General features: G+C 47.3%; 8 protein-coding genes across 10 annotated transcripts in view; 4 read left to right on the top strand and 4 right to left on the bottom strand.

Moving 5' to 3' along the window:
* The window catches only part of LOC117579635 (lysophospholipid acyltransferase 5), a 64,950-nt gene extending 56,267 nt beyond the window's left edge, over positions 1–8,683 (top strand). Inside the window, exons 1-4 of one of the 2 annotated variants that reach the window (XM_034265609.1) lie at positions 6,584–6,814; positions 6,949–7,077; positions 7,146–8,176; positions 8,233–8,683. In XM_034265609.1, coding sequence (XP_034121500.1) covers positions 6,966–7,077; positions 7,146–8,176; positions 8,233–8,538 — 1,449 coding nt within the window. In that variant the 5' untranslated portion in view covers positions 6,584–6,814; positions 6,949–6,965 and the 3' untranslated portion in view covers positions 8,539–8,683. Of the gene's footprint in view, positions 1–6,583; positions 6,815–6,948; positions 7,078–7,145; positions 8,177–8,232 lie in introns of those variants that run through there. The other variant, XM_034265610.1, reaches the window with a different exon arrangement.
* Positions 544–2,537, top strand: LOC117579633 (putative aldehyde dehydrogenase family 7 member A1 homolog). Its single transcript, XM_034265607.1, has 2 exons — positions 544–666; positions 834–2,537. The coding sequence occupies exon 2, from the start codon at positions 835–837 to the stop codon at positions 2,446–2,448; it is 1,614 nt and encodes a 537-aa protein (XP_034121498.1). The 5' UTR covers positions 544–666; position 834; the 3' UTR covers positions 2,449–2,537.
* On the bottom strand, positions 2,466–3,296 carry LOC117579638 (rRNA N6-adenosine-methyltransferase METTL5). The gene is made up of 2 exons (XM_034265615.1): positions 2,776–3,296; positions 2,466–2,712 (listed from the first exon to the last, which is right to left on the bottom strand). The coding sequence occupies exons 1-2, from the start codon at positions 3,261–3,263 to the stop codon at positions 2,556–2,558; spliced, it is 645 nt and encodes a 214-aa protein (XP_034121506.1). The 5' UTR covers positions 3,264–3,296; the 3' UTR covers positions 2,466–2,555.
* Positions 3,199–3,802, bottom strand: LOC117579642 (SOSS complex subunit C homolog). The gene is made up of 2 exons (XM_034265621.1): positions 3,607–3,802; positions 3,199–3,536 (listed from the first exon to the last, which is right to left on the bottom strand). The coding sequence occupies exons 1-2, from the start codon at positions 3,730–3,732 to the stop codon at positions 3,285–3,287; spliced, it is 378 nt and encodes a 125-aa protein (XP_034121512.1). The 5' UTR covers positions 3,733–3,802; the 3' UTR covers positions 3,199–3,284.
* On the top strand, positions 4,062–5,452 carry LOC117579641 (protein max). Of its 2 annotated transcripts, XM_034265619.1 has the most exons (5): positions 4,066–4,257; positions 4,362–4,427; positions 4,722–4,829; positions 4,890–5,013; positions 5,071–5,452. In XM_034265619.1, the coding sequence occupies exons 1-5, from the start codon at positions 4,213–4,215 to the stop codon at positions 5,217–5,219; spliced, it is 492 nt and encodes a 163-aa protein (XP_034121510.1). In that variant the 5' UTR covers positions 4,066–4,212; the 3' UTR covers positions 5,220–5,452. The 2 variants fall into 2 exon arrangements, with proteins under 2 accessions (XP_034121511.1, XP_034121510.1); XM_034265620.1 differs by lacking the exon at positions 4,362–4,427 and having other exon boundaries at positions 4,062–4,257.
* On the bottom strand, positions 5,417–6,317 carry LOC117579643 (BET1 homolog). Its single transcript, XM_034265623.1, has 3 exons — positions 6,136–6,317; positions 5,940–6,046; positions 5,417–5,879 (listed from the first exon to the last, which is right to left on the bottom strand). Exon 3 carries the CDS (start codon positions 5,826–5,828, stop codon positions 5,472–5,474), a length of 357 nt encoding a protein of 118 aa, XP_034121514.1. The 5' UTR covers positions 5,829–5,879; positions 5,940–6,046; positions 6,136–6,317; the 3' UTR covers positions 5,417–5,471.
* A 457-nt stretch (positions 8,684–9,140) lies between the features above and the next one.
* Positions 9,141–10,762, bottom strand: LOC117579634 (ruvB-like helicase 2). Its single transcript, XM_034265608.1, has one exon. It carries the CDS (start codon positions 10,663–10,665, stop codon positions 9,214–9,216), a length of 1,452 nt encoding a protein of 483 aa, XP_034121499.1. The 5' UTR covers positions 10,666–10,762; the 3' UTR covers positions 9,141–9,213.
* Positions 10,763–11,355: 593 nt separating this feature from the next.
* LOC117579639 (39S ribosomal protein L21, mitochondrial) lies at positions 11,356–12,185 on the top strand. Its single transcript, XM_034265616.1, has 2 exons — positions 11,356–11,520; positions 11,591–12,185. The coding sequence occupies exons 1-2, from the start codon at positions 11,451–11,453 to the stop codon at positions 12,136–12,138; spliced, it is 618 nt and encodes a 205-aa protein (XP_034121507.1). The 5' UTR covers positions 11,356–11,450; the 3' UTR covers positions 12,139–12,185.
* Positions 12,186–23,219: the final 11,034 nt, after the last annotated feature.

The following is a 23,219-nucleotide window of genomic DNA, read 5'->3' as shown; positions in this document are numbered from 1 at the left end:
AATATAAAAGTATCAGAATACAAAACCTTTTAAATTAAAAAAAATCCATTTAATTTTTAACTTTATAAATTAATTCAAATGTGAATTATATTTCTTATATTAGTAAATATAAGTAATATATAAGTAATCGTATTATAATGTTATCATGTAAGTGGGAAAGACTTAATTTTTACAATTTCACTCTCGGTGGAAATGTATTTTACATTTTGAAACTTAAGTATAAAGTACCACAAATTCAAGTATTTTTTGTTCTGTAAGTGCTCTACTAATTTATAAAAATTTAACTTGATTATTAGCTTGATAAATTTCACTTTTAATATTTAAAATACATCCTTGATTAAATCTTTATAAAATTATATTTAAATTCTAAGTAATAAAGCCACTTGCTTGCCGCCTAAAAGTATTTTATACAATTTTGTATGCATCCTATAAATACATAAGCACACATTTGCACACATATTTATATAGCCTGATAAGACCGCCGGCTCTTTGCCGTGATCCCCTCTCTTTGCATTTAATTCAGTTTATTCTAGCGATAAGCTGGCCTCTTCAATGACCGGGCGGCAGAGAGAGAGGTGCCCGTTAAGCACTCGGCGCATTCAGTTGATAATTGACCAGCGACGTGGACAGACGAGGATACAAAAGACACTTTGGGGCGCACACAATGTGAGTAGTTTAAAGTGGGATGCTATCAGTGGTTGGTAGCCGCTCTGCGGGGGGTGTCAGACCACGAAAAAGTTTCCAGTAAACAAGCAATAACCAGGCGGAGCTCGATAAGCGGCGTATCAGGGCGTAATCAGTAATCCATAAATCTCGCTCTCTCTCGCCTCCAGCATGATCGCACATTTGAGACACCTAACGAGGCTGGCCGGTCGCGGACACAACCGCCTGGCCTCCTCCGCATCCACATCCTATCTGATCGATCAGCCAGAGTACAGTTTCCTCAAGGAGCTCGGCCTGGAGCGCAACAATCCCGGCGTCTATTCAGGCCATTGGCAAGGCCGTGGTCCGACCATCACCAGCTACGATCCCGGCACCGGCCAAGCCATAGCCAAAGTGCGTCAAGGCAATGTCCAGGAGCTGCAGCAGACCATCGGTCTGGGCGTGGAGGCCTACAAGCAGTGGCGTCAAGTGCCCGCCCCAGTACGTGGCGAGATCGTGCGTCAAATCGGCGACGAGCTGCGGAAGTACAAGGAGCCCCTCGGGAAGCTGGTCTCCCTGGAGGTGGGCAAGATCTACAGCGAGGGTCAGGGCGAGGTGCAGGAGTTTATCGACATCTGCGACTATGCCGTGGGTCTGTCGCGCATCTACTCGGGCCAACTGATTAATTCCGAGCGGGCAGATCATACGATTCTGGAGGCTTGGCGTCCCCTCGGACTGGTCGGTGTGATCTCCGCCTACAACTTCCCCAATGCCGTCTTTGGCTGGAATGCGGCCATTGCTCTGACCACCGGCAACAGTGTGCTGTGGAAGGGCGCTCCCAGCACGCCGCTGGTCTCGGTGGCCACCACCAAAATCGTAGCCGAGGTCCTGCGTCGCAACAATCTGCCACCCGTCGTGACGCTCTGCCAGGGCGGCACGGATGTCGGCCAGTCTCTGGTCGGGGACAAGCGCGTCAATCTCGTGTCCTTTACGGGCAGCTGCAAGACGGGCCAAGATGTGGGCGTGGAGGTGCAGCGACGCTTTGGCAAAGTGATCCTCGAGCTGGGCGGCAACAATGCTTTGATCATTGATTCGTCTGCCAATGTGAAAATGGCGCTGGATGCGGCACTCTTTGGCTGCATTGGCACCAGCGGACAACGCTGCACCACCACCAGGCGCATCATCGTGCACGAGCAGCTGCATGACCAGTTCGTGACGTCCTTGGTGGCCAAGTACAAGCAGCTGATACCCAGGATTGGACACCAATTGGATGCGCAGACGTTGGTGGGCCCCGTGCATACGCAGCAGAATGTGGACAACTACAGGACGACGATTGAGGAGGCCAAGGCATTGGGCGGAACTGTGGCGTTTGGCGGCAAAGTGCTGGAGCGTTCTGGCTACTATGTGGAGCCCACCGTCATCACGGGACTGGCGCACGATGCCAGCGTTGTGCATCGCGAAACGTTTGCGCCCATCGTGTATGTCTTGAAGGCGAAGAATGTCGATGAGGCCATCGCCTGGAACAACGAAGTGGAGCAGGGTCTCTCCTCGGCCATCTTCACCGAGGACATCAGTCAGGCGTTCAAGTGGATCGGCGCTCGTGGTTCCGACTGCGGCATCGTGAACATCAACACCACCACAAATGGCGCTGAAATCGGCGGTGCATTCGGCGGAGAGAAGGCCACCGGCGGCGGTCGCGAATCGGGCTCGGATGCCTGGAAGCAGTACTGCAAGCGTGCCACCATTACCGTCAACCATTCCGGTGAGCTGGCCTGCGCCCAGGGCGTCGTCTTCAACGTGGAGTAAAAGAGTGAAGAGTTTCTATTTAAATGCTTTCCATCCTATAATGCTATAAATGTTTGTAAATTATAAATGTAATGTCCAAAGAAAATGCATACGCGGCGCGGCGCAGGCTAATCCTTGCCGCTGATGTCAAACCGCCAGAAGTCCACCTCGATGTCCTTGGACTGGCGCTTGTGAAACTTGTAGCTGGCCTCGATGTTGTACCTCAGCTCGGCCACCACAGAGCCGCTGGCACCCCACTCCAGAGACTTTTTCTGGATGTAGGCACTGCCAAAGGAGAAGAAAGACAAATCACTAAAGCCGATAGGACTGCTAATGGCAACCACTTACCGTGTGGAAGTCTTATGCAATGAGTAGACCGCTCCTGTGGCCAATCGTAGAGCTGCCTCTAGAAAGCGCATATCCATGCCGGCATTGTGCTTTGTCCCGAAGGGCGGATTCATGACGATTGTGTCGAATGTTTTCTCCCACTTGCTGCCCGGCAGCTGCAGGACATCCGTCCTCACGCAGTCCACATTTGGCAGCTCCATTTCCTGCACATTGTTCCTGTAGATGTCCACAGCATCTCCGTCCAGCTCAAAGCCAACTGTCAGCTGCGCACCGAGCAGAGTGGCGCCTATGCTCAGCATGCCACAACCGCAGCCAAGGTCTCCGACGAATTTCCCCTCAATGTCGTCATGCTGGGCCTGTATGTGATGCACCATACAGGCGGCTATATGCGGTGGAGTTGGATACTGCTCCAGCATGATCTTCGGCTTCTCGAATCCATCGACACACTGGAGATACTCCTCCAGTTTCTTCAGCTTGAGGCGGGCCATGGTTTAGTGTATGAGTTTCGGTTATTTGGGTGCAATGTGGCTGACGGGCGTCGTGGGAGTGGTCGTGGTTGTGGGCAAGGGCTCCAGGCGAGGCAGCACGGGAATGAAGCTGTTTCCAAAATACGATTCTTGGGGGATAAAGAAGCCCAAAGTGGTGGAACTGGTAGGGTTAAATGCGGAACGGGGCGGCGTGGCATTTGTGGGTAAGCCCACGCCCTGCGGTAGGAATTCAGGTGCTACTGTCGGCTGGCCGAGCAACTGCGGAGAGGGCATCTATAATGACAATGTTCGAGAGTAAAACAAAAATACTTAAGGCCTCCTTTGCAGAAATCCTCGTGCGCACCTGATTTGCGTTGCTCAGTCCCAGGTTAATTATCCCGCCAGCAAGCAGCTGCTTTTTGGTCTGGATGTCCTCAAGTATCTTTCGGTTCGTTTCGGCTTGCTGTGCACTTGTTGTTGGAAAAGCCATGAAATAAGTAAAAATTGTCTTGGAAAATGGAAAAGAAATAAAAATTAATGGCTGTGACCGCGGAATTATCGATACAATATACCGACAGACCCTCGGAAATATACCCAAATATACCCTTGCATTTCCAAAACATACTGTAAATGTACCGTAAAACTTAAATTATGTTTAATAATTAATTATTTGCGTCGCTTAGGCATGATTTTTCAAGCAGCTTTAGTATAATTAAGGTCTTAGAAGATCATTCTCTAGGGACCTGTAGAATCCACTTCACTTTCGGTAGTTCTCCAGCCCTGCCATTCACAGCGACCGCATTCGTTTTGTAGAACGTGCGCTGGAAGCAACAACAAAAATATCTGACAATTACAGTTAACAACAACAACAAGAAGTTGCAGCATTACTACCAATCTTCGGGCCCCTCTCGAATAGAATCAATCAAGTGCGCCCTTGTGCTGGCTAGACGACACAATAACTGTACCAGCCATGAGTATGAGCGATGATGACAGAGATATCGATATTGAGAGTGACGTAAGCAATTGTAAAATACATTAAAGTACATATAAACAGATGTATATGTATACCTAATGTATATATGCATACAAAGTTGTACAACATTAATTCATATCTTCCAGGACGATGGCGACTCGGATACGGGGTTGGGCTCGTCTCGTCACACGAATACAGCAAATTTTACACAGGTAACAGCTATAAAGAGAGCAAACGCAAGAAGAAGAAAAACGCAATGCGGAGGGTAAATTAACGAGAAGGTAGCCATCGCTCTCTCTCAGACACCAACTCTCAGGTGTTTTTAGTGTGATTGAAGCACGGTTAGCGAGAGCGGGAGTCAATACATTCGACTGCCAAACCTTGCATTTAATATACCCTGCACCTGCGCACGTTGTCTTTTGTTGATAAACAACACGCACATGTAGTTGTAACCCCACACCTCCCTCACTGACCATGCTGACTAATTCCTAAATAAATAATTCAAGGCCGAGAAGAGAGCACACCATAACGCACTGGAGAGACGGAGAAGAGATCACATCAAGGAGAGCTTCACCAATCTGCGAGAGGCTGTGCCCACGCTAAAGGGTGAAAAGGTAAGCGCAACAGTTAGGTGTTTCCCTCGGACACAGTAATTGGATCAGACTCTTTCACAGGCTAGTCGTGCTCAAATACTCAAGAGGACCACGGAATGCATACAGACAATGAGGAAGAAAATCAACGACAATCAAAAAGACATTGATGAGATCAAGAAACAGAACATCCAACTGGATCAGCAGAGTAAGTGGTAGCTGGATGCGGAGGAGCAACCCACTAACTCGACTTGCCTTCCCACAGTTCGTGCCATGGAAGGTGCCATGAACGGCGATGGCTATGCCGATCTGCAGAGCGAGGATGATGTGTGCAGTGACGATGTGGAGGACGAGGATCTGGAACTTCCCGATTCCAGTAGACGCAATAAAAAGATGAAAACCTTCCACGCATAGCCGCCAATTATATAAATTAACATATTTTAGCTATAGGCCCACAAAATTATGTGAATCATCATCGCATATGGGCAGCGAGTCCAAGAAAGCGTGTCCCTCCGTCACCACAAAATCCTCAAATTCTACCTTAATGTGTGTGTGTGTGCACCCGTGTGTGCGTATCTTTTGTACTTTGAACAAAGCTTTGTTGCTCCAACTAATTAATTAAGATTGAAAGTATATATTTTAGAAAATAGCAGCGGCCGAGCTTTGTTATTTGAACTTTAGCGTCAGCCAGAGCAACAGAAACACCACGAGCACAAAGAGGAACATGTAGCACATCTGTCTGGCCCCGCCACCCTGTTTGGCCAGCCGGACGACGCGCGTCATTGTGTTGCCCAGGAACCCCGATGTGCGATCCATGTCGTCGTCTATGCCGCGCAGTAGCTTGTCCTGGTAGCGCACCTCGTTGCCAATATCAATGGTCAGCGACTTGAGGGCGCCAATTTTCTGTTTCAGCTCCTCGGCGGCACGCTCGTTCTCCGCCTCCAGCGCATCATGGCTGGCCGGACCTGGGCCAGGTGGCTGCTGGTTCAGCGGCTGGTAGGGATAGTTATTGGTGCGGCGCATGTTGCTCCCGGTGTGTGCCAGTTTTGCATTAATTGAATCACTCTTCGCGGCCTAAGGGGGCGGAAAGAAAGTGAAATTACAAGCTGTTCCAATTAAGTGACACGTACGTACCCAGAGGCGAACTTGGTTCTGACGCTTTTTAGTTTCTTCGGCTGTTCGGCTGCCAGTGGAGATGACTTTTCGTTGAACTTTGACACTCAATTTGGCTTGCTATAACTCTAAACAAAATACATTTAATTTGGCTTAGTTGCTGTCTGTCGCCCTGCGCTGGTGCAATAAACAACGAACTAAATGTAAGGCAGTTTACCTGATGCGAAATTATATTCCTCAAAGTTTATATTCGTTTTGGAATTTGGAGCCAGTTTGCACCCTCGGCAGTACTCGTGTACTTTTATTGGATAAACGAGTCAATTTTGTAGATGATTGGCTAGTTTTAAGTACTCATTCGTATTATATTGTTTATGAAATATGGCTTAAACAACACCATTTCAATAAAATGTACACAAAATTGGTTTTACCCTGTATAATTACACACTTTCTACATTGGTGAATAAGCGCAACAGGGTGAGTCATAAAATATACTAGAAATACTGAAAGATACCAGAGCTATGCAAGGTGTGCCACATAGAGAGGGTGTAAAAGTTTCACAGATTTCTTGTTTACTTTTTTGAATTTGCCATTCACAGGCACGCTCAGAATTGGCTTCCAGTCGTTGTTTTAGGTAACAAAAAACTTGTTGGTTTGGGCGACGCGCTATTTGTTAGTATTCCCTAACCAGCAATCAAATCAATAAGTTATCAAATATTAAAGTGTTCGTCGTGACCACAAGTGCGTCACTGTGGTGCCCAGCAGGTTGTGGCTCAGATATCGTAACTTCCACTGACCCTGACCAAGTGCGCTCGATTGTATCATTGTTGCACTGCTTCGTTTCTCTCTGCGCTCTTCGCTGTGCTCTGCTCTCGGCGATCAGGAAACAATCAGTTTGCGTAATATACAACAATAACAATTAAATGTGATAAGCCTGGGGGGGGCACATTGAACCACTAAACCACGCGAGCCACAGCCATAACTATCACTGATAAGAACCCTTTGCCTTTGCGTTTGCTGTCTCTTTGGCCAGATTTCAGTCAGCCAAAAATGACGAAATATATAGAGGAGGAACCGTCCGATGCGGGCCTAATGGGCGCCATTGCCAATGTGGGGGGCGTTACCCCAGAGGCACTGCGTCTGCTGCTGACACTTATGGCTGGTGAGTACTCCAAGTGCTTTATGGACAAAAAAGTAGAATAATGTCCTCTCCTCTCCCCCCGCTTCTAGGCTATCCCATCGCTGCAGTGTACACCAAATATATTGCAGAGGTGCCCTTCAAGACGCTGCATCACATATTCTTCTTCAGCTGTGGAGCTGGTCTCTGCTACTTCAACTACGGCGCGGACACATATCACTCGCTGCTGGGCATCCTCGTCACATATCTGCTGGTGCTGTTCCTGCGGCACAACATCAAGCTAATGATTGGCCTGAACTTTGTGTTCCACATGACCTACCTGCTGCTGGGCTACTTCTTCACGTCCAGCAACGAGTACGACATCCTCTGGACGATGCCCCACTGCATTTTGGTGCTGCGCATGATCGGCTTCGGCTTTGACGTCTCCGACGGCCTCAAGGCCCCGGAGGCGCTGTCCAATGAGCAGAAGGAAACGGCTCTGCCGCAGGTGCCTTCGCTGCTGGAGCTCCTGGCATTCGCGTACTTCCCCAGCGGCTTCCTCATAGGACCACAGTTTCCCCTCCGTCGCTACCAGAAGTTTATCAACGGGGATTACCGCCAGCACGAGGGCAATGTGGAGGCGGGCATGCGTCGCCTGGCCACCGGCGTCTTCTATCTAATCGTTTGCCAGGTGGGACTCAGCTTCCTGCCCGACTCGTACTTCCTTACCCCAGAGTTTGCCCAGGTGGGCTTCATCAAGCGGATCTATCTGCTCGGCTTTTGGGCCAAGTTTTGCCTGTACAAGTACATCTCCTGCTGGCTGCTCACCGAGGGCGCTCTCATCTACATTGGCTTCTCGTACAAGGGCAAGGATGAGCATGGCCAGCCGGATTGGTCGGGCTGCAGCAACGTCAAGCTGATCCTCCTTGAAACGGGCAACACCATGGAGCACTACGTGCAGAGCTTCAATGTGAACACCAACCAATGGGTGGGGCAGTACATTTACAAGCGTTTGAGGTTCCTCAACAATCGCACAATCAGCTACGGGGCAGCTTTGGGTTTCCTGGCCATCTGGCATGGCTATCACAGTGGCTACTACATGGCATTCGTCATGGAGTACATTGTTGTCACCACAGAGAAACAGGTGAGTGGAAACTCCCTCAAAAACTGGCCCACAAATTAAAGTTTTCCTGCTTTCAGATCACTAACTTCTACGACAAGGTTGTGCTGCCTCAATATGGACACTTCCTGAACAACTCGGACATGTACAAAGTGCTCTATTTTGTGGCTCTTAAATCCTACAACATTGTCTTCATGGGCTGGTGCCTGGCGGCCTTTGTGTTCCTCAAGTACGAGCGTTGGATCGTTGTCTTTGGTGCCGTCAACTATTATGGCTTCATTTACTTGCTGATCTGGATGGCCTTCTATCAAAGCTATCGCCACTTTACGCGCAAGAGCTCCAGGAGCAACGAAGACGTCACTGGCGCCAAGAGCAAGACGCAGTAAAAAGGAGGACGAGCTTCAAATCAATGTAATTCTCTACCAAAATAATTATGCCACACTGTAACCGGAGAGATTTGTTAAACACTCAGACACACACTCGCAAATATCGATTGACTAGTCAAAGCGGAGGAGTTACTATCCCCCCCAATACAACATAAAAAGTACATGGCGAGATGTGAAAATGGAGCCTTGATTTTCTCTGTACTTTCAGCTGTCTTGTGCTGCCCTTAGCGCATTGGCAAGCAAAAACCAAGTCTTAAATATGATATAGAATTGTGTATTATATTTTAATAACACCGCCCGCTCGCCCTTTACACAGCTCAACATCTAGCTAAGACCCACTAAGGCCCACTTGTATGATAAATCGCGGAGGAATCGTAACTTAAATTTCTTTTTATGTTTTTCTTGCTTTTTCACACCCCAAACCCGACCCCGACGACACTTAAATCTAAGCTACAAAGACAATTTTATACGATATATTTTTTCACATGCTCACAGAATGTCCTGCCCAGAGAGAGTTAGTCCTTCATTGATAGCAAGAGAAACAAAAAACACGAAATAAAAATGCAAAATAAAATTATTTTTAGATACAAGTAAAAGACTTGTTTATTGAACAAGCAAATAGAAATTAGAATGTACTGGGGGTGTGTAAGTATGCTGGGAAGGAAGGACTAAAAACTAATGCTCCATGGCCTGGGCATCGCCGCCTCCGCCGCCAGCCTCCGAGCGACGTTTTGAGCCTCCTCCGACTGAGGCGAATTCCTCCTCCTTTTCGGTAATCTCGCTAAACATGTAGTCATCCTGGTACTCCTTCAGGATCTTGCTGGAACGATTCTCGTCGAGGAACAGCGAGTAGACCTTCTTGACATCCTCGGTGTTGACTTCGGTGGCCTTGCGACGGCGACACACCAAATTGGCGGTGGTTATCAATTGGATGGCATAGCGCAGACTGGTGTCGGTGGCGATGCGTGTGAGGATGGTCAGCGCATCTGGGTGCATGATGCAGTCCTCCTCCTCGCAGCGAATCTTCAGAATCTCCTTGACCTCCTTCTCCGAGTAGGGAACGGTGCGAATGATGATCATGCGATCGAGCAGATCGATGGGTATGCCATGGGGACTGCGGTAGTTGGTGCCGCGAATGCGTGTAATGCCGCGATTGGTGGCCATCACCACCACCGGAGCCATGTCCGACTCCAGAGCACGATTCAAGTACGAGAAGCATTCAATGTCCAGCATGTGGACTTCGTCGATGAACAGCACACCCGGATTGATCTCGGCCTTGCCCTCTTCGCGCCACTCCAGCACCTTGTTGTTGATCTGATCGCGCACCTCCTGCTTGATCTCGCCAGTGTCGCCAGAGAAGAGAGCGAGGAAGCCATGGGTGCGACTGTTGATCACATCGATCTCGTGCAGCGTCACGGTGTGGACTACTTCCTTGCGTTTCTGTAGCTCACCCTCGGGGCACTGCACGAAGCGTGTCTGAGCGCCGGTGGCATCGTAGTCGCGGGCACGTGTGAAGCTGCGCCCCAGCTTGTTGACTTTGCCGGATGCCTTGTCAATGGTGATGACATCGCCGGCCTGGATCTTCTCCTTCATGAAGCACTCGATGATCTTGTTGCCCAGGTCGTAGTTGGTCTCCATCTCGGTGGTCTTCAGGGTCACCTTGCCCACCTTCTGCCCGGTGCCGGTGGCCGGGCGTTCGATCTGGATCTCCACCACTTCGCCCTCGATGATTTCGGTCTCCTCCTTGATGCGCACACCGATGCTCTTGCGCAGGGCCTGGGACAGCGCCTCCGTCTTGCTCATCTCCAGCGAGTAGATCTCCGAGCCAGACATGCTGGTGAATGGCGTCTCTGTGCCCAAAGCCTGGGCCATGCCCACGGCAATGGCAGTTTTGCCGGTACTCGGCTCGCCAGCGAGCAGAATACAGCGACCGGCAATCTTTCCTTCGCGCACCATCTGCACCACGACGCCAGCGGCACGGCGGGCGTCCTTCTGCCCCACCATGCCCTGAGAGACAGCACGTGCCTCGAGGACATCGTCCAAGCCCAGACCGCGAATGTGCGAATGGGCGCCAATGCGCTCGATGCGCGTAATGTCGCGTACTTCGATTTTCTCTGTTTCAGCCATAGTTTTTAATTTAAAATTATCTTACTGGGAAATTATTTTTCTCGTTTCCAAACGTGCAGGCGGTTTTAAAATTGTTTATAAAGTCAAAATAAGGTTGCTAAGTTGCTAAATTTGAAGCAGAAATATATTTTGACCCTTAGAAATATACCGGAATATGCCATATATACCGTAAATATACTAAGGAAATGTAAGCCCTTAGCCCATCAAACCCCCCTCTATTTAAACAATTTAACATTTGGAAAATAATGCCTATTTTAAGGCTTGCAATATCGACATTATGAGTAGCATCGCATCAATTTGACAACACTCTGCCACACAAAAGCAAAAGGAAGGAACGGACGAACTAAGATATTTAAAAACATGATTTTCTCTTAGCTTCTTGTTTGCTAAATTAATATAATCGTTTTTCATTTATAGATTGATTAGGCTTGGCTTGTACTGTCAGGTACAAACGCTTTCGTGTGTGAAAAGGAGTATTTATAATAAGCCAAATTGATTCTTCAATCGGATTAAATTATAGTTTCCGTGTTACAAGTTTTTGGAAGCTATTAATATCAAATAGAACATCAACATCGAGGAATATAATCTATATATGTTTTTATTTATATATTTCTAAAATGAAATGGTATATTTTGGTATATTTTTGAGGGTCTGACGGTATATCTTATCGATAATTCCGCGTTCATCACACTGTTGCAACAGCTGTTCCGCGCTTATTTTCTGAAGATTTCGCCGATTTCGCTGAGAAATTGTATGTATTTTTAAGTTAAAAGGAACGTAAAACCATGTCGTTCCTTTCGCACACTATGAGGCAAGTGCTACGCCAAGCCGCGACACAAACATCCACGCTGACGGGTAAGTCAGCAACATAAATAACTCCAAAAAATGTGACATAACCATGCCCAATGTCTCCACCTACTACCAGGCGCCATGCGTTGCTTGAGTCTTGCGCCGGCTTTGTGGCAACAAAACAAACCTGCTGCCGCCGCAGTCGCACCGATTGACGTGGCAGCTGTCGCCAAGGATCAGCAGAAGGAATGCCTCAGCATCTGCGAGAGAGTCAATCAGCAGGTTGCCAAACAGGAGCAGGGCCGCCTCTTTGCCGTGGTCCATCTGTGCGGTAAACAGTTCAAGATCACCGCCGGCGACATCATCCTCGTCGAGGGCTACTGGCCGCCCACAACAGGCGACGAGATCAGCCTGGACAAGGTGCTGCTGGCCGGTGCTCGCGATTTCACACTTATTGGACGCCCCATCCTGGAGCCCGGTCTGGTGACGGTGAAGGCCACCGTTGTCGAGAAGACCCTCACCCACACGAAGACACACTTCAAGAAGAAGCGCAGGAAACAGTACATGAGAATCAACTTTCAGCGTTCGCCCAATACCATGCTACGGATCAACACCATTGAGGTGGCACGTCCCGTGGATGCCAGCTCCGAGGCAGAGCAGGAGCCCTCGAAGCGTTTGTTTTAGTCTAAATGCAGTTTATTACGGAAATTATATTCATTTATTGTGCTAAGTGTGAGTGCTGAACCATTTTTTTGTGGTGGCGGCTGGTAACATTACAAAATGCATTTTCCAGCCTTGTTTTTCCGCGCATCTGGCTGCCCGTTTGTACTTGCGTTTTGTGCGCGTCTGGCAGTGCGTGCGCATGTCCATGTTTTTCCCATGATGTGGCAACAATTCAAACGTTTTCTTTCGATTCTTTGAAGCTGCTGCATTGCCCTTCTCCTTTCTCCATCAATTTGAAATTCCACTTTCATCTTGATTCAATGACTTTTCACAGCACTCGTACGCCGCTGTATTTACCCAAAACGGCAACCTACTTTGTGTGCAGCGAGCAGCCTCACCAAAGAGCAGTCGTCGCTGTGCTCTAATGAAGCAGCAGGCATGCTGCAGCAACCACTGCAATTTTAATGACAACCTTTTATCGTGCATGTTGTTGTTGTCATCTTTCATTAAAGGCTGCCTCCTGCTCCCGCTTCCAGCTACCTTCTTTATCAGCAGATATAAGTTGCTACCGAGTCGTCGTCGTCTGTCGTATTTGTTTGCATTTCTGTTTCACTTTTCACTCACCAAAGGCGTTTACTTTTGATTTTGAGCTTTTGCTTTTCCCCTGGCCCCATTACGCGTGGCCTTTCCGGTTTTACCCAACTAGAAATATCAAAACAGATGAGAGGGAGAGAGATTTGATTGGAGCAAACCTGGGACAGTCAGCCTTGGTAGTTGTAATTTTTGTAAGTATTTTAAAACTACTTACAGTCCTCTCCCCCTCGGGCACTCCATCAGCCATAAATTAAAAGTGACATCTTCATGTCTGGCCATATCAGTGCCATGCCTGTTGGCAGCTTCTAAATAAAATCACTTTCGCTCCATATAAAAATGCCATTAAAAATTATGGCGCAACGAATGTGAGCAGAGAGACGCCTGGCAGCAGGTGGCAGGCAGGCTGGAAGGTCCCGATGTGGCACGCTAGTGTGGTGCGTCGTCTAATGGTGCCACATCAAGTTTAGCAAATTGCAGAAGCAGGCACAAATTCAATTGTCGACACTTCGGGCAAGTTTCGCTCACATATCCATCACACAGGATGCACTTTGCCCGGCGACAAATCAAATTTCAATATGGTTACGGCAACAACAACAAATAAAAATACATAGAAGCAAATTTTGAAGCGGTTTCAGGTGCCAAAATGTGAGGCTTTTCCACCCCTTCCCCGACTTCTGCTGCTGCTGCTGCTGCTGCTGCTGTCCCTCTTCTGATTATGTTATTTGCTTAGAGAAAATTGCATTTGATGTGCGTTAAGTGACAAAACGGAAATTGCCACCAAGCGGATGCTGAGTTTTGTTTGTCTTGCAGCGTTCTGCCCTTCATTCCTTCCTTTGTGCCCTCCCCCTAAGCAAGGACAGGCGAGCCACCCTGCTCTTTCGCAGCAAAATCCCATGTAAATGCGGCTCAAGTTGGCCCAAAAATTGTCCGTAAATTTATGCGTAGAAGCGTGTGATGTATGATGGGTGGGTGGGTTATGGGCAAAACAACGCCCGCAAAAAGGGGCAAAGCCAAAGGAGAGGATTGGCCGAGGAAGGATACTGTATTGTGACCATCCCATCCATCATCCCAGCATCACTCAGTTTTGACATATCATTGAAATCTTATGCCAACGTCGTCATCATCTGTGACGTTTCATTAACCCACCTCCGAACTCCGCCAGCTTGAAGGGTGTTGATGGGTGCCACAGGGTGTGGGAGGGGAATGTGTTAATATCAACAAACGAAAACTGTGCGTACGAACGCAATATACCGATTTCCGCTTAACCAAGCCAAACATTGCATTTTTGATTAGATGGCAGGGCAGGCAGGCAAGCAGGCAGCCAGGGCTCCCCAGTCGAGACAGAGACCGAGACGAGTCTTTGAACGCCCTCAGGCTGGTCAAATCCCCACAAGAAGTGGCAAAAACAGCAGCAGCAGGAGGAGGAGTGGAAGTGGGTGAAAAAGATTCCACGGGAATGTCAATGGGGGTGGCTTTGTGGGTTGTCATTTGGGAGGGTTTTTTCGGTGTGGTGCAAAGTCAGGGGGCAATTTTATTGACGTTCTTCAACATTTTGATGGGTACATTTTATTGCTTCTACTTTGCATTAGTCCACGTCATATAACACATCCAAGGGATCCTCGAATCCCATCAAAGGTTCCTCAGCGCTGCACATCTTAAGGCCACAACTGTACGACTCCTCCGTGTCAATCTCTTGCTTGAACTGATCGCTATGTTGGGAAAAGAGTTGTGCGTCACTTACGACGAACAGATTCGTGTGCATTTCAGGTATATAATGCTTCACACAATACGGCGGCTCGACATCCGCAGCTTTGGGCACGTACTTGTAGCCATCGCGTATGCCGTTCATGTGAAACTCGCTGAGTGTTATGGTCGCATTGGAGGTGAGAAAACTCTTTAGCATTACCACACATTGCACGGGTGGTTCGGCCTCGTTTTGTTGACCATTCATCTGCATGTTTTCTGATTCGTCGCAGGAGCTGTCCTCCTCTTGGAACATTTTGTCCTGGGGGTTAGACAATTATGTACCCCACATGCCAGTGCCTTAAAACGAGCGCTCAACTTACGTGCTAATGTGTGTCTATGGTGTTTTGGTAATCTTTCGATTTGCTTTTGTTTGGTTTTTTTCTCAGTGCTCGCTAATGCCTCCATGCAGTGTTGGACAACTACATATGGTCAAATACCATATGCTATTATATTTTGAATGGGTTAAAGCCCTCCATGAAATTGTGTGTTTATTGGCCTTTTTTGTACACAATTTGTGAACAATGTTCCGACTGCTTAAAGCACTCTGCAGTCCGATGTGCTATTATAAATTGATAAGTTAAATCCCTCCCATAAATCGCTGTCCTTCTTGATTACGCTTCATTTCATTGGCATGCCTTTATGGAACTTTGCCAGCGACTCTCCCACATGGAAATATATTATTTTCGCATTATATATCGATTCAAGCCAAAAAGTTTCCATCCAACCCCATAGCCCATCCAATTTGCCCCTAAAGCATATTACATTCAAATTATAAACTCACATATCATTCCGGCAATGGGTGTGGAGGCGGATGGTGTGTCGTGTCGTGTCGTGTCGTGTCTGATGGGGTTGATGATGATGTTTTCAGTCACCTTACGCATAACTTGAGAAACTTTTTCCATGGAAATTATGCAAAAATGGTTGAACAAATGCTCGCTTGGATCTATGCTCCTTGGGGATATTTTTCTGTTCACTGAATTGTTGTGTGGCGATGCCCAAAACAAAAAGGAGCGATTTTTCCCCATTGAAGGGTTGCGCCTCCACCCGATAACCATCTCTGGCTGATGGCTGATATGACAATCTAGCTTGGGCGTGGTGCTGCACGTGTTACAGTTCGAATTTAAATAAGTTTCGATGAGCAGCCAAACAGTTTGGCCTCCCCCATCCGCTCGACTCCTGTCTGTCCCTGGTGCCAGCTTTTAATGATGAAATTTCAATAAATGTCATTTGGTACTCGGCAAAGTGTCAACATGGCACCTACCAATCCTACCTCCCTCCCACACTCCTACACCCTACTTTGCTGCGCTTTCTCTCTATCTCTTTTTATCCCCCCGGAGGGGGCACCGAACACCAGCTGTCAGGCCACGGCTTTCAATGCGTTAATAATGACAGTTTCCCTCCTCCAGCAAACGTTTTTGCTTTTTACTTGTTTTCTTTTCCTATTTTTTTTTGCACTTTGTGTGTGTCTAACTAGCCGGGGCTCTGGGCAGGATTTCGCAGTGGTCCTCGCTCGTCGAGTTCTGTTAAATTTAATTACTTTTTCATTGCTCATACGCACTGTGTGACTGTGTGAGCAGCGAAAGAGTCCCGGAGAGGGACAGTAAGCGACACAGAGAGAGAGAGAGAGAGAGAGAGAAATTGTGATTGAAATTCGTTGAAATTTGCATGTTACACGAAGAAATTGTCAACTGCAGTTTGGCTCTGCTCTGATTCTGATTGCCAGCGGGTCCTCCTTCTATGGGTCCTCTGGGTCTCTCTCCCGTCTCCCAAACACGTCACGTCATCATCAAGCAGCAGCAGCCAGCAGCCAACCATCGATAGTTGAAAGTTTCAGTAGTCCCGCCCCGTGCCCTGGCAGTTGTCGGCGTTTGTCACAATGGCATTTAATATTTGGCCATGGCACAGGCACTGCCCTGCTCTGTCCCACTGGTGGAGCCAGCCATCCATACGGAAATTGTTGGTCGTGACAAAATATTTGATCAGGTTTTCTTTCGCATAAGCGCTCCTACCTTAAACTTGTGGATTATTCGATCCCAAATAGATATCCTTAAATATTGAAATTCTTGTGCTCACTTTTTGCTTCACTTTCTCTGTCTTTTACTTGAAGATATCTAAGCAAAAAATACAAAAAAAAAGATTTCTTTACCTTCTAAGGTTGGAATTTCATTCAAAAATTAAATTAAAAATGTGTGTTTGCAGCTTCTTGTTCTTAGAAACCAAAAAAACTTCCATTTTTGTCGGTACACGGTAAAAATTAAAAAAAAAAAACATAAAAAATTTATAAAAAAAAATGCATTTTGCCATAATTTGGCAGCTTTACGATTTGTTGTTATTCAATTCGAATGAAAGCTTAAAGTGAACCTTGGATTTTGGTTTTTTTGGATCCTGTTTGATCTTTTTTGGTGGCTTAGATTCTGCGCTCAGCTTGTCCGCCTTCGCTGGAGCTACAGGTAAGAAGCGCTGCAGCTGCTCCTGTTCCATCTTCCTAATGCCCTGGCTTGTGACATCAGCTGAATTTGCTATTTCCTGTAGGGCTTTGTCCTTGTCTTCCATCATATCGAACTTTGCGTTTACCACTCGGGATTTCCTTGGCTTCTTTTCTGGGCCAGAAGCAGGCTGCTTTGCTTGAGCATTCGTTGGTTTCTTCACACGGGGTTTCCTGGGCTTCTTTTCCACTGTATTCGTTGCGTTCTCTGCTTGTGTATTCGATTGTTTTATTTCCATAGCACTCGCTGGCTTGCTGGCACGCGCATTTGTTGACTGGCGCTTTGTGGCCATCTTTGGTTTCTTGGCCAGCGGTTCAGTTTCTGCCTCATATTGGCATTTCTTAAATTCCTCAATTACTTGAGTTAGTGCGTTGATTCCGTGCTCCACTTTCTGCATGAACTGATCGACAGTTGGTGAACGCAATGCGCTGGCGTTCACATTGGACTGGCGCACGTTTTGCTGCAATAGAAATGTTTGTGTGCTGCTTTATGTGATGATCCACTTGGCTAACCTCTGAGTCTTTCTGTTGAACCCTACGCTTTGCAGGCATTTTAGTTTGCTTAACACTATATTAACACCAAAGAACAAATTAATTACGTGGGAAATTTGTAACTTGCCAAACACTGCAGAACCGACGCGTATCAAAGTATTCGACAACACCGCAAACACACACCAACTTCGCTTGACCAACGTGGGAGCAGATCAGGAATAAAAACGGCTGTGGGGGGAAAAGCATGCAGTGAGAGTGGGAGGCATATATGGTCTCTCATATGCAAACCATTTGAGTAAAGGAATGCGAACATTGCCAACTACATTTGGCCACTTGGTGTTGTCAAATTCGCAAATAGTGCGCGCCTTTTAGTCGGTTCTGCGGTTACTATCTATCGATAACTTATGTATGTGTGTGTACAAGATCGAAACATTGGTATTCGGCAATTCTGAGAAATTTGTTACACTTTTGCAAAGTTCGGTGGAAAAGTTTCCAATTGATTTGCGCAGGCTGCGGAATATTTATTGATCATATAATTAAGTCAAAAGTGCAACTTGTGCCACTTTTAATTGGCACATTCGGCTGCCTGTCTGCTCAGGGATTGTCAAAAGTAAGTATTGGTAGGTAAAGCAATTGCCATCCAAAGCTGCACACCAATACAAACGAGTGGATTTGTCAAATTGGTTAGAAATTGAGCAAGCATTTGAATACATCATAAATATAAGTGCAAAATGTATAGATTCTTCAAGCTATTTCTGCATTTGAACTCGTTTTTTCCCGCCAGAAAACCTCGTGACTACATCTGGGTAATTATTTATGCTTACTTGATAATATAATTACTTGGCTCTCCATTGAACACATTTTTTGTATGGCAGTTGAAGGTTTTTTTGCTAGTGTCGTGTGTGTGTGTCTGTGCGGATTGGCAAAATTTAATACGCGATTATCCATTGAGGACGAGCAAAAGTGGCAACAGATTTCCATAATGGCTATTTCATTGGTCAGCAGCATCAGCCATTGCCCTGCGCTGCTCGGCTCTGCTCTGCCTACACTCCTCGCATTTTACTTGCGGTTGCAACGTGGCCGTTGTGGCAGCCAGCCGCACTGCCACTTCCGTCTGTGGAGTCGTGAGTGAAATATTAAAATTCAATTAAAATGGCGTTAATTCCAGCAACAGAAACATCATCAGCAGCAACAGAAGAGAAGCGCCGCCATGTCGACTGTCTGCCCAGCGCCTGTCATAATTGTCAACTCTTCAGGACTGGTCCCTCTGATCCGATGGACAGGCCATGTCATGTCCCAGGCAGAGCTTCCTTTCCGCACTTTGGCATAATGATGCTCATCAACGGACAGGTTGCCATGTCCCGATCTGTTCCCTTTTTTGTCCACTGATGTTTTGTGTCCGCCTCTCAATGGCATCAATGGCTGGCCGCTGCTTTTCTATACCCCCCCCCCCCCCCCCCCCCCCCCCCCCCCTTTTCCCCCTTTNTGCCAGACCGTTTTTCCCGCCTTTTTGTTCGAGTTCGCATGCAAATTGCACTTCAGACAGCCATTTATCATCAATGGCCAGCAGCAGTCTGCAGCTACAGCTACGACCTACCCAGAAGCCAGCAGCATCACATCATCCTCAGTCATCAGTCAGAAGGCAGTCCAGTCCAGTCCAGTCCAGACCAACGGATATAATGGTTAATTAATAAATATTGTATGTCTGTTTTTGTCTGCTCCTCCGATTGAGCCTCGAAATAACCCATTGATGTAGAATTTGTATGGCCCCTGTCCCATCCCGTAACCCCATTGATGCTGCTTGTTTTTGTTATAAAAGTTGCCCTAGACACCTCTTTCTGTACTCGTGTTGCCTTTGGCGTTGATCTGTTAAGCCATTGACCCACTCGTGTGGCTCTTGACGGGGGGATAGGGAAATGCTGAAAGATAATGGAGATGGTCATGTTCTTCCCTCGATGTTGCGGCCATTTCGAACGATTGCTGCAGAGCTAAAGGATCAAGGAAGTTTCAATATTATCGCCAACATATTCTAAATAATGAGTTCATTGAAAGGTATTATCTACACATAAGTCCACCTTACCTTTATAAATTTATTCACTTAATTAATTCTTTAAGGATAAACCTGAGTTAAAGATATTTTTCCTTCATCTGCCAGTCTGTGTTCTCCCTTTTACACATGAAACTCACCTTGAAACCAGTTGATAACCCTTTACTTACGCCTCTGTTCCCCAGTTTAAGCGCAGACCTTGCTTCGTTTCCAATATTAGTTGTGTTTTGTATGCTCAGGCAGCCCCTTCAAGTGCGCCCGACTGTCGACTGTTTGATTAGGCATTCCGGTAGCCGAATAAATACCAATAAACACAGCAGAGCCAGACGGCAGTCGGCAGACAACAACAACTTTGGTGCTTCACAGCTTCCAGGTGTCAACTGTACACGCACTCACACTCACAACACTCACTTGAATCAGCCCAAAAGTGTGTGTCTGTGTGAAGAAAGGAGACTCCTGTGAGGAAACTCCTCCACGGTGAGTCAATATTGGCAGTCGTTTGGCAAAAGTTTCACTAACAACTTTTTGGATTCCTTGCCTTTGCCCTGGCCCTGCCCTGCCCTGCCCTGCTCTGCCTTTCCTTTTTTTTTAGCGTCTGCGAGGGGCGTGTTCCATGGCGGAGGTCAAAGTTATTGGCTCTTGTTTTTGTTCAATTTTTAAATTTTATTTCTACATAGTTTGCCCATAGAGCTTGTGACCGACCTACGATAGTGTCCCACCCACCCTTCGTATCGACTGTGGAACGCCTCATTGATTGCCCATTTAGAACCGCAAAATTTAATTTATCTGCCATCAGTTGATGTTCTTGCGGTTAGCCAGGCACCAGGCACCGGCAGTGGCCAAAATGATATCGAAAGAAGGTTAGATTCGGTCTCTCTATATCTCTACAACACTCCCAACCCAAAAATCCCCCTTAGCTGTGTCTGTGTGTGGTGGTGTTCCTTTTGTTTGTGCGGGGAAAACCCATGTCAAAAATTGTACAACAGTTTTGGTTCTCTTCCTTTTTTTTTCCCTGATAACATTTTGGGGCTGCCTTGCTGTTGCCTTGCTGCTGTGTGTATTCATGTGTGATTGTCTGTGTGCGAGTGTGCGTGTGGTATGTTTAAGATATCATCTGTCTCTGGAGCAGTCCCCACGGACGGACCGAACCCCCAAAACCCGCAATCGAACGACTGTCAGGCACTTCCGTTGGGCTGCTGCCATTGCCACCTGCTGTTTGACACCTAAATTCGCTTATTGTTGCCGCTTCTCTGCCACCCCACCTCTCCGCCCCTGCCTTTGGATTTGCTTTTATGAACTTGTACGCTCATCAGGGAAATCTATATCTATGCAGTGTGTGCTGTGTGTGTGCTGGAACTTCAACACTTCATTCATTCAATTCACAATTCGTTTCAACAATTGAAATGCGATTAGCGCCAAGGTGCACAGGGAATGGTTGTGTGGCAGGATGTGTTATGGTAGGGACTGCTTTTTGGGTTGGCTACATTTTTGATTTATGTGAAATTGAGTTAAATTCATCCGCACACACACACACACACACACGCACACACATCCTGTCCTGACCCGCGGGCTTTTCCCAGTCTCTCTCTCTCTCTCTCTCTCTCTTTCTCGCTCCCATTGTCAGCTGAGCGCGTCCTAATCAAGGCTATTCACTTGCCATAAATCAAATTAAATGGCTGTCACACATATCGCCTGGCGCCAGTGGGGCCTAAAGCTTCAGCTCTCGCTCCTGCTCCTGCTCCTGCCAGCCTAATCCCACGCTTTGTCCTCCTTCCTGCTGCCAGCAGCCACTACATTGTCATGGTTGTTGTTGGCCGCTGCTGTTGTCAGCTGAGCATAATTAAAAGCCAGCAAAATTGTGAGCAAAATATAAATATATGTGAATTAAGGGTCACGCTGGTGGCATTATAGGGCACGAGTTTTGGTGGGGCTTGCACTAGCGAGAGCTTAATGGGCATGGATTCATGTTCAAAAATCGTTGGCAAATGCAAGAACTTTATGTAGTTGAAAGGCAGCAACATAAGTGCAAAGAAGTAACTTCATTTATCCATTAAGGACTTCATCTTTCAAGCTACCATCGATGAGTGTAAGTAGCATTCAGATTGATCAGCGAATAGTCGCGGAAGTGCTCTTCTGGATCGTCAAAAAAGCGACACCCTTTGCTCATAAGATTAGGAACTCCAAAGAGCTATTGCAAACTCTCATCTCATGTCCAAATTAATTGTACACCTTCCTGATTGCCTTTTCCTATCTTCCGAGCAGCTGTCGCGCCGCCTGCCCCACCAACAATTTCGATGCAAGATTGCCTGGTGGAGCCTCCAGCTGCTTGTTGGGGGCTTCGGTTGGAGTGAAGTGTAGCTAATTTACTGGGGCTCCCAGTGCTGCCACTGCTGCTGCTGCTTGCAGCATGGGCAAAAATCCTTTTGACTTCAAAGAAGAACTGTTGCTTGGAGTGCGTGCTCTCGCACTCGGGGTCCTGGAAGGTCCAACAATGTTGCCAAACACTTCACGTGGTAGGCTCTCGCTCTCGCCTCTCTGGGTGGGGTGCGCGCCTTTGACACTGTCAAACGGAGCTCCAAGCGCCTCCCTTGAAGTGCATTTGTTTTTTGGCTTTTGTTTTAATTGGCTTGCGCCCGGACTTGAAGCAGTGGAGTCGCTGTGTGTCCTGATCCTGTCTCGAATGCGCTGCCTCTGCTGCTGCCGCTTTACTCCTTTACTGCTTTTCGCTTAACAAACTACATTCCCCTGCACCCGCACCCGCACCCCGTCCCCTTCCGCTCCGCTCCGCTCATTAAACATTTACACTCAACGCTTTGTCGGCGTGAACTTTGATGTTGACTTTGGCTCCCCATGTCGTCCCCCACAGGTCCAAAAGGACCTACACACAGAGAGAGATAACCACTTGAGATTGCATCTCTCTGGCAAGCCTTTGGCTCGTGCTTCTGCTTCTGCTCCTGCTTCCAGCTCTCCATTACAACAGCTCCTTGCTCCCACTCTCTCTTTTTTTTTTGTCTTTTGAAAAATGCATTTCTGCCGCAGATTGTGGCGCTCGTTTGGTCCGTGGCACATTCCAGCAACCCAAGTCGAGCCTCCACTGTTGCAGCTGCATCGTCTTCACTTACTTGCCTGCATTTTGCACATTGCCACAACAAATTAACATGCAATTGGTGGGATATGTTTTCGTGGGGATAGATATAAATTTCATTTCTACACTTTCTTTTTCTTGCAGAAATGGACAACCGAGAGGAATACATTGTCGAACGCATAATTGACAGACGAACGGTCAAGGGCAAACGGGAGTACTACTTGAAATGGCAGGGCTACGACGATGAGGACAACACTTGGGAGCCTGTGGAGAACTTGAAGCATTGCCTCGAACTGCTAGGTGAATGTGATGCAAGCCTGGAGCGCAGGATGAGGGCAATGAACATGCACGAGGAATACCGAAAGAATAATTAGCAGTTACTTATTTGAGGTAACAATTAATGACTGAGGTTATCATCGACGAGCAAACCAAACCCCCAACTGCCATAGATCATAAGGCTTTGGCGCTGCCGCTTAGGATTCGAGTGGACCACAACCAGAACCTGGCAAAACTATACACAATGCAGCATTGCAATAGAGCAGAGGCAGGGCAGGGCCTCCATTGTGTGTGTGGTGTGGTGTGTGGATTGTGTATGGCAATTCACTTAGGAATGGATCCCAGGCACAGCCCAGCAACTACCAACTCTGCCAACC

Source organism: Drosophila guanche, unplaced genomic scaffold (genome assembly GCF_900245975.1).
Source record: "Drosophila guanche unplaced genomic scaffold, DGUA_6, whole genome shotgun sequence".
Classification (NCBI taxonomy): domain Eukaryota; kingdom Metazoa; phylum Arthropoda; class Insecta; order Diptera; family Drosophilidae; genus Drosophila; species Drosophila guanche.
The sequence above is the reverse complement of the archived record's forward strand: the minus strand, read 5'-3'. Positions and strand labels throughout refer to the sequence as shown.

Coding starts and splice junctions, on each gene's coding strand:
- LOC117579633 (XM_034265607.1), top strand. CDS start 835: ATGATCGCACATTTGAGACACCTAACGAGGCTGGCCGGTCGCGGACAC.
- LOC117579638 (XM_034265615.1), bottom strand. CDS start 3,263: ATGGCCCGCCTCAAGCTGAAGAAACTGGAGGAGTATCTCCAGTGTGTC. Junction 2,713..2,775: donor TTGCATAAGACTTCCACACG/GTAAGTGGTTGC, acceptor CTCCTTTGGCAG/TGCCTACATCCAGAAAAAGT.
- LOC117579642 (XM_034265621.1), bottom strand. CDS start 3,732: ATGGCTTTTCCAACAACAAGTGCACAGCAAGCCGAAACGAACCGAAAG. Junction 3,537..3,606: donor GACTGAGCAACGCAAATCAG/GTGCGCACGAGG, acceptor TTGTCATTATAG/ATGCCCTCTCCGCAGTTGCT.
- LOC117579641 (XM_034265619.1), top strand. CDS start 4,213: ATGAGTATGAGCGATGATGACAGAGATATCGATATTGAGAGTGAC. Junction 4,428..4,721: donor ATACAGCAAATTTTACACAG/GTAACAGCTATA, acceptor AAATAATTCAAG/GCCGAGAAGAGAGCACACCA. Junction 5,014..5,070: donor CATCCAACTGGATCAGCAGA/GTAAGTGGTAGC, acceptor GCCTTCCCACAG/TTCGTGCCATGGAAGGTGCC.
- LOC117579643 (XM_034265623.1), bottom strand. CDS start 5,828: ATGCGCCGCACCAATAACTATCCCTACCAGCCGCTGAACCAGCAGCCA.
- LOC117579634 (XM_034265608.1), bottom strand. CDS start 10,665: ATGGCTGAAACAGAGAAAATCGAAGTACGCGACATTACGCGCATCGAG.
- LOC117579639 (XM_034265616.1), top strand. CDS start 11,451: ATGTCGTTCCTTTCGCACACTATGAGGCAAGTGCTACGCCAAGCCGCG. Junction 11,521..11,590: donor ACAAACATCCACGCTGACGG/GTAAGTCAGCAA, acceptor ACCTACTACCAG/GCGCCATGCGTTGCTTGAGT.